The sequence below is a fragment of the Drosophila mauritiana genome, chromosome 2L (genome assembly GCF_004382145.1).
Source record: "Drosophila mauritiana strain mau12 chromosome 2L, ASM438214v1, whole genome shotgun sequence".
Lineage (NCBI taxonomy): Eukaryota > Metazoa > Arthropoda > Insecta > Diptera > Drosophilidae > Drosophila > Drosophila mauritiana.
In genome coordinates this window covers 16,116,267-16,124,644 of record NC_046667.1, presented here as the reverse complement: position 1 = coordinate 16,124,644, position 8,378 = coordinate 16,116,267, and the positions used below count along the sequence as shown (strand labels likewise).

General features: G+C 35.6%; 1 protein-coding gene across 1 annotated transcript; it reads right to left on the bottom strand.

Moving 5' to 3' along the window:
• Positions 1 to 3,388: 3,388 nt before the first annotated feature.
• LOC117145976 lies at positions 3,389 to 4,204 on the bottom strand. Its single transcript, XM_033311886.1, has 2 exons — positions 3,929 to 4,204; positions 3,389 to 3,727 (listed from the first exon to the last, which is right to left on the bottom strand). The coding sequence occupies exons 1-2, from the start codon at positions 4,037 to 4,039 to the stop codon at positions 3,545 to 3,547; spliced, it is 294 nt and encodes a 97-aa protein (XP_033167777.1). The 5' UTR covers positions 4,040 to 4,204; the 3' UTR covers positions 3,389 to 3,544.
• Positions 4,205 to 8,378: the final 4,174 nt, after the last annotated feature.

Below are 8,378 nucleotides of genomic sequence, written 5' to 3'. Positions count from 1 at the left end.
CAAAGTAAAAAGCTCACCAAAGTCAAACTCGATTAAAAATGCATAAATGCAATTAAACGCAAATGGAAATCGAACCAAACTCGCAAAAGCTTCAAGCGAAAAACGCCTCGAGGTGGAAAAGCCAAAGAGATACACTTTCAAAGTATTCCACTTTTTTTACAAACATTTGATTTTAAGGCTAGTAGTTCATGGTATTATTGGATTTGCAACACATGTAATATTAAATATATGGGATTATATATTTTATTTATCACAAACTAATTACAATTTTTTATTTAAACTTTGATTGCACGGTATAAACTCCTAATTTTGTTCAGTGTGTGAAAGCAAAAAGTGTAAAAGATATATGTAAAGAGGCAGACGTGGGCGGTGGGAGGAGGCCAGATATCCAAAAGACGCGACAAGTGTCGGCCGAGCTTTGTTTGGCGCAAAGAGAGCAGCGCACTTCGAAGAGCAAAAAGCGCGAAGCCAAAAATCCAAAGACGACCATAGATAGTAAATTGCAAAGTTTATGCCGCCAAGTTCGTGAAATTGTAATAGCTTCAATCTACGGTTAAGCTTCACCAAAGTGGTCATACAATTAAAAAAAATTACGTAAACCTAACTTTAAGCCATGAAACTCGTACATTTATAATTATAATTTCTGATTTGCCGGAATTAATGAACTAAGTACATCGTGCATTCATTTTGCAATCGAGTCCACGCATGAGCTTTGTAACAGTAAAAGAAGCCCTGACCATGCAGTTGCGTCAATGGGTGCGAGGGAGAAGAGTGAGTGTGGTAGCAGGAGGTGGGTTTCGGTATTAGAGAGAGAGAGAGTGGGAGAGCGCGAGGCACTGGTTGAGTTGGTTTTGCTGACTGCACTTGTTTTGCCATCGTAGTTATTGTTTTTGTTGCTTGCAACGTTTTGCTGCCACTTGGCCGCAAAGGCAACAAAAACAAACACACACTAATACACGTGCGCGTTATTGCCAATTCACCCACATACACACAAACAACAGTTAGCCGCCGCTTGTGTGTGTGTGTGTGTGTACGCTAACATATTGAACGCATTTTTTCATATTTCTCAATGGAAAAGCCAACTCCAAACACCGTTAATATCATCCATATTAGTTAGTTGCCATTTGTGAGAGAAGAAAATGTGAAAAACATGTAAATTGCTGAGCGAAATAATGCAACATATGCTAGCACCACACTCTGATATTATCAACTTACTTTGCAAGTATTTGCCTTTGGATTTGTTTTTGATTTTGCTTTTGTTTTCTATTTATTTATTTGTTGCTTTTTGGTTTTATTTCTTGCTGCACTCACTAACACAAAAACACACACGTACGCGCTAAACACGAAAAGCAGCCAACATATTTGATTCGTTTTGATTTTCACTGCTTGGAAATTTTTGCATTTCCATTTTCGAAATGCGTAACAAGTATTCTGTGGTTGAACAAACAACGATTTACGCGAATATAATAAAATAACGATAAACGGTTATTACGATGGTTTCCGCTGGCCAAAAACCTGCGACGAAATAGTCAACTGTGGGGAAAACAAGTAACAATTGTACCTGCCGAATTTGTTTTTAAACGCTCGCCAGCTTTTCTGATTTTCCGATGCGAACGCGCGCGCTGCGAAAAACATATTCGAAGCGAGTCGGAGAAGCCCCTCTATATAGATTCTCTCCGGCGCTTGAAAACAATTCGCATTGAGTGAGTTACGAAAAGCGGCTGATTCGGGCGCGAATTTGCTCCCACGAATGCTACACGCTCTTGCTCCAACGCATTGCAATGCTCCGCTCTCTTGAGCGCATTCTGCGCTCGCTAACGGTAATTCATGTGACGTTAACGTAAAGCTTAGTTCATTGCTTCATTATTGCAATGCGAAAATGTAAATTATTTCTTATAAACTACCCATTAACCGAATTAAATCTAATATCTAACATCAATTAAGTCGTTATCTAATTCATTGTTTTAATTTTTTTTTAAACTGCGCTTTTCTGTTAAACTTTTCTTGTAATTCAATGCAAAATTGAAAGTTGTTAGTATTTTTTCTTTGTGCATAAGAGTAAGCAATTGTTGCTTTCGTGCGCTCTCTTTTTCACTCTCTTTTAACCCGTTCGTTTGCGTGGGTGCCAGGGAAATTTCCACCCACTGAAAATCCCAAAATTGAGTTATTAAGTGAATCAAGTCCCAGCAAGGTTATTGAGCATAGTTATTTGAAGGTCCAGAAGATCAGCTTCTTACCAAATGCATTTATTTTATTACTCTATCATGGGACACTCCTTGTACAAAAATTATATGAATAACATACTTATTTACTTAATATGAGGCCGAGTACGACTTAACAATATTTTAAGCTTAAAACTAAAAATACATTTTATAATTTGAATAAGAATAGGATTGGGAAATTCATATTTAAGGACACGCTTAATATATAACATAAAATATCCCTTTGGCGTCGACTGCGCTGCATTTCCTCTGCCGTCGTTTCTGCTCCAAAAATCGCGTGGGAGAGTGAGTGAATAAAGGAAAGCGTGGAAGAGGGAGAAAGAGAGAGTGAGAGTGAGTAGGTGTCACCAGAGTCCAGATTGAGTTATTTTCCCAAGCCTGCTATGAAATTTGGCTCAAGAGGGCAAAAGCTTTACGCGGTTGAAAATTGTTGCTTTTGCGACGCCGGTCGAAATTCCAACAGCTGTTTGCAGAATACAACAAATAATAAATAACTTTAACTTCAAAGCAAAACGGAAGGTAGATTTTTTTATTAAAAAGATAGATGATAATTTCATGAAAATATAAGCAAGAAGAAACTGGTTAACAACTATATAAATTTTAGTATAAGTAATATTATTTGAAATCTACGCAATTTGGGATTATCAATGGTCATTTGATTAATATTAGTGGGACAATCGAAAAATGACTCGTAATATAAAACTTGTCCTGTACCTCCGTTACGTAATAAACACCACATTATCCAATTTTCTGCACAACCGAAAGTCTATTTTGTATATTATAAGATGATAATTCAAATTCATTTGCTAAGATAGTTATAGATTGTTAATCTTTTAGTAAAATTTATTTTTTTAAATACCGTTAATCCTTTTAAATGAACCCGACTGGGAGGATACAAAAACTTCTGTTTTAATTCTTACGTATGTACATACAGGTCAATAAAATTGTAAACAAAATCTCCTTGTAACACCAGTACTTACAAAACTTTTACAAGAGCTTATGGAAAGCGTTAGCATATTACCAAACCATTGCGGTAGGTGTCCACGCTAAAATGTTTATTTAATGTGAATGCCGGAAATACAGTTTTAAAGCATTTCCGGAACTAATCTAGAATCCATTCCATCCAAGCTACAACATAATAAACTGCTTACAGGGCTATACAAATATTATGACTGTATAAATTTGACAGTTTATTTCTTCTGAGTAAAATAAAGCAGGTAACCAAATTAAATGAGGTATGAAAATAATTTTATTTAAATAACAGTATATCCCCTTAAGAATTGAATAGGAAGAATTTCGCTGTCCTCATCATTTGTTCGTTTCTATGCCCCAACTTTGCAGAACTTTTTGGATGTTTTTCGCAGCTTTAACCACCACTCGAAGTCATTCTTGATGTATTTGGCTTTGACAGCACGTTCGCGTTGCTGCACAAATTTGTCGCGATCGCGCAGCCAAATTCTAGCGTACTCCCAGCCAATCAAGTGCGACATCGATACCGGACTGCACTGTAAAAAAAAACGTCCAGCAACAAGATATTACCAACATGTAAGAACCATTATTGACTACGAAACCTGATGTGCTCATTGAGAATTTATTTTGTTGCCTACTTATGTGGATTCTTCCAGGTATTAACTGAATTATTAAAAAATCCACCTCTCTGACGAAATTTTAAGATATTTAAATCAAAAGCAACAATGTGTAGTTACCTCTAGTTCGCAGGACGGCACAAAGCGTTCTCGTTTTCCCGCCTCGGTGGTAAGATTATCTCTAGGCTTACAAAGTCGAGCCCGCGACCATTCTTTGGTCTGCTTATTCATTTCATGAGGGGATTATGAATGCCTGTTTCACTAAGATTTTGTCGGTGATAGATAATGTATAAAAACTTAAGATTTTTGAAAGCGCATATCCTAAAACGATAAATTTACGGATTAAGGTTCAGATATGTATGTTTGAAGGAAAACGCGTTACAAGTAGTTCACATTTTTGTACAGTTTTTCATTTCAATGTTTTATGTTCTAAAAAGGAAAAAAAATAAAGCAAATAATGCAAGACTGAAAACAGTCAAAGCAAACTTGGTGAAATTTTCCAAACCAAGCCATCCGAAGGACAAACAACGAAATGTTTCGAAGGCGTTTCCTTCAACCAACAAAGCCAACAAAAACAACATGTCCGGGACCAAGGAAAAGAAGAAGAAGGAGCGTAAATAAGAAGCAAAATTGAACCTGGAACTGAAAGACAAAAGGCAAAGAAGTATAACAAACTTTAAGTCAATACACCTACACAAAATACAACAAAACAGGGCGAAACAAAAAAAACAAAATTAAATAGGAAAAGAAAAACTCGCCACTTTCCCTCCCCCTTCCCACCACTCAGCCGAATAATAGAAGAAGCAGCACAAGAAAAACAAAACACGGCGACAGGCCAACAATTTGAGGAGGGCGCTTTGAAAAGTGGGCGGGGCAGTAGGTGGTTTCGGTAGCTCCGCTTGTCAGAAAGAGATGGAAACAGAGCGCTTAAGCACTAATAAAAAAGCTATAATGCTAAGTTAGTCAAGCAATTATTGTTTAATCTGCTTTAATATATATACCAATTAACACCTATAAGAAACTAAAAAAATCAGTTGCTCTTAAATTTAAATCATTAAATATTATGATTGGAAATTCGAAAATATTACATAAAAGTGGGACTTAAGATTTGCATTTCGGGCAGTGTAAGTCGTACGACCAAACGTAAATCAAACAAAAATAAAACAAAGCAAAACAAATAAAATAAACAAAACTACGCAAAAGTAGCAGACGACGAAAACGAATATACGATGACGATGGAGCAAACAAGGAGACAAATAATTAATCAATGCTGCGGATTTTTGAATACCCTTATAAATAAAAAAAAATGATTTGTGTAAAAAGCGATTTAAAATTTAAACATTTACAAATTTTAATTTTATGTTTGTAATCTTTAATTAATATGCTTTTATTCCTTTTAATCATTCAAAAAACTCTAGTTATTAAATACAAAAATCTGAGAAATACTAAGTAATTTTCAAAAAGTTGTATGTCAACTGAAATACCATATTTGGATTTTTTATTAATTTTGTTTTAAAATAATACAGCTTAAGAAATTACGGAGTAAACCCCACCAAGCGAAAGAGAAAGTGAAATGAAAAGAGACTAAGTAAGTGCACAATAAGCGAAGGAAACCAAGGGGGCCAAAGGAAAAAACAAAGGCCAAGACAAATACGAAACACGATGATGATGATGTTAATTTGCAGGAAGATAATGATGAAACAACCGAAGCATTTTCCGTTTTCTAAAACAAACATTTGCCCATGTTCTCAACAAACTTTTTATTTGGCCGAAAGAACGAGGGAACAGAAGCCAGACAGCTGTGGTGGGTGGTTGGGCGGACAGAAGTGGGGCGGTGCTTGGTGGGTGGTGGGCAGTGGGAGGTGGGTGGTCGATTGCCGCAGCGGTGGGGGGCGGGGGAAGTTTCGAGCAAACAAACACACAATTACAGTTACAGTTGTGTTTGTCTCTCCTCGTTGCTGTGCGCACTGCAAACAAAACTTCCTATTTTAACCCACCGCCCACCTCTGCTGCTCCTCCTCTCTCCCCCCTCTTGGCAGCACCACCCGTCGGCTATTGCTGTCACACTTGCACTCAGCACAGCTTTCTGCTGTCCCTTTCGCTCCCTCGGCTTTCGACCGCTCACGTGCAATTGTATGCGTAAATAAGCATTTTACTATACAACACAAACTGTTTCTTGTCCTCGTCATTGTTGTTGTTGTTGTTATGCTGTTACCCAGCCTTTTGGAATAATCCGTGGCCATAATAGGCTAAGAAGTACCTTTTAAATGGTATATAATTTGAAAAAAGGTATATAAATATAAATAAAAAAAAATATACCACCTTTGGCTTAAATAAATAAATATTTAAGTATCTTCATAAAGTGCGTGAAAATAATTTTATCAGATTTTCGAAAAAACTTTCGAGCTATCTAACTGTAAGATATCTTATTTGATATAGCACTTATTTAAGTTTCTCAGTACCAAACTCTGAGATACAATTACAAACCTAAAGTGTATAATATAGTAATAATAATTTTAAGAGTAATAGAAAGAACCCGATTTTGATGAATTACATAACCCTGTATTAACTAGACCATATTATCTATATCTATATTATATTATACATATATGTACATATGTATTATACATAATCTATAGCAAATCAACCCAACGGCATGGTACTATAAATTCGAAAAATAGGATTTTATTGTTTTTAACTTGGATTTCGAGCTATTTGTTTATGTCAAGAGGGGTTGGGCTAGGGAGGGGGTTGCTGGATGCCAACGGTTAGGTGATTGTCAAATTCACCCCCTTGCTCCAGCGAAAACCCTCACATCCCCCTTCCACCCACTACCTCCTGTGGGTGTATCTTCTTCTTCGTGCCGAGCTTCTTTGTTGTTGTTTCAGTGCTCATTAGTCGCATTCGCATTGGCTCCTTGTTGTGTTTTGTATGTTTGCCTGCGTCTGTGTGTTTGCATTTGTTTGTTTTAAAATTTTATTGTATTTCATTCGTTTTGTTTCATTCCCTTGTTGGTTGTTTCGCTGTTTGCCTTTAACCCCACCACGCCCCCAAGGACCATTTGGCCACCTTCTTTTGTTTTCCGGGCATATCCTGCTCTTCACTGCTTGGTAGTATGCATTTGCACCTAATATGATAATTTGTTAACTCTAGAATTTGTTCTTAATATGTATGATAAAGACTCCGTTTTCAGCTTTCAAATTAAGGAAAGAAAGAAATAAAAGGAGATATGTCTGCAAAACTGATAAAAAATATTTAACAATAAATATTTTACCTCTTTTTTGTAACTGAAAAATTCTAAGAAATTCTAACCAAATGGAAATATAGTATGTCAAGAAACTTTTTACACACTGTGAAATAAGTTGAATTTTTTTACTTTAAAGGTAAAAATAAAGAGTTCTTTGCTTAATTAAACGCAATTTTTTTATGAAATATAATAAAATAATATTTATTTTACTTATACATCAAAAAACAAATAAAGAATATTAAATATACAAGAAAATAAACAACAAATTCCAAGTTAACACCCTTTTGGCACTGTCAAGAAACTCTATATATATAATATTTATATTATATTTAATTGTGAGTAACAGAAATTCCTGACAACTTAAACCATTTGTTAAATGTACATACATATGTTCATATTTTGCCAATAATTTACTGTAATACGGCATTTCTATCCACCACATGTGTGCATAATGACATACTTGCATACATACTTATATTGCCAAGTTCAGCTTTGTTTTGGTCACTTTTCCGTTACATTTCAAGGCATTTCAGCGCAACGACAGCCATGAAAAGCGCAGTGAAATATTCGACATATTCGTCAGATGAGCAGAACAACTATGGAAAAACGCATAAAAAACGACTAGAGCCAAGAACTAAGGCTAAAACATAAGCAGTCAGATATGTAAACAAAAAAAAAAAGGTAAAAACTCACGTGTTGCCGACGTTGGTTGGCCAGCAGCGGAACAAAAAATGCTTAATTAATTAATTTTTTTGCACTCTCTGTTGTTTGATTTCTGCTTGACTTTTTCGGCATTTCCCCTTTTTTTCAGATACTCGTGTGCTTTGCAGCATTTCGGTTTTGCTTCTTGGCATAGCTGAGCTGGCATTTTTGTTGCCGGTGCGGGGAGTGTTTATATGTGTGTCATTGTTATTGTTAACAGCTGTACTTTCGCAAATTTACAGCAGTAAGAGCGCAAAAAAAAAAAAATAAAGAACAACTTGCACATAAAAAAACAACGTAGCAAAACAAAACAACACGAATAACAACAACAGTTACAACGGGAGCTGCACAAAACCATTTTTGCTGAATGCACACGAAAAATCAACGAAAGTAGAGATACCTAACCAAAACGAAGCGAATACACAGTAAGTTACTAATATTAGTTAACTAAATACCATTCAAGAGACTTTATATCTAATAGATCCAAGTATATTTTATACCGTTTTCAAAAGGCAATATATTCCGCAATATATTCCGCAAACACAATACTATTTTCTACAAATTTCACAAGTTTTTTACCAACACGGAAACTAGTAGTAATATAGTTTTACATGCATATTC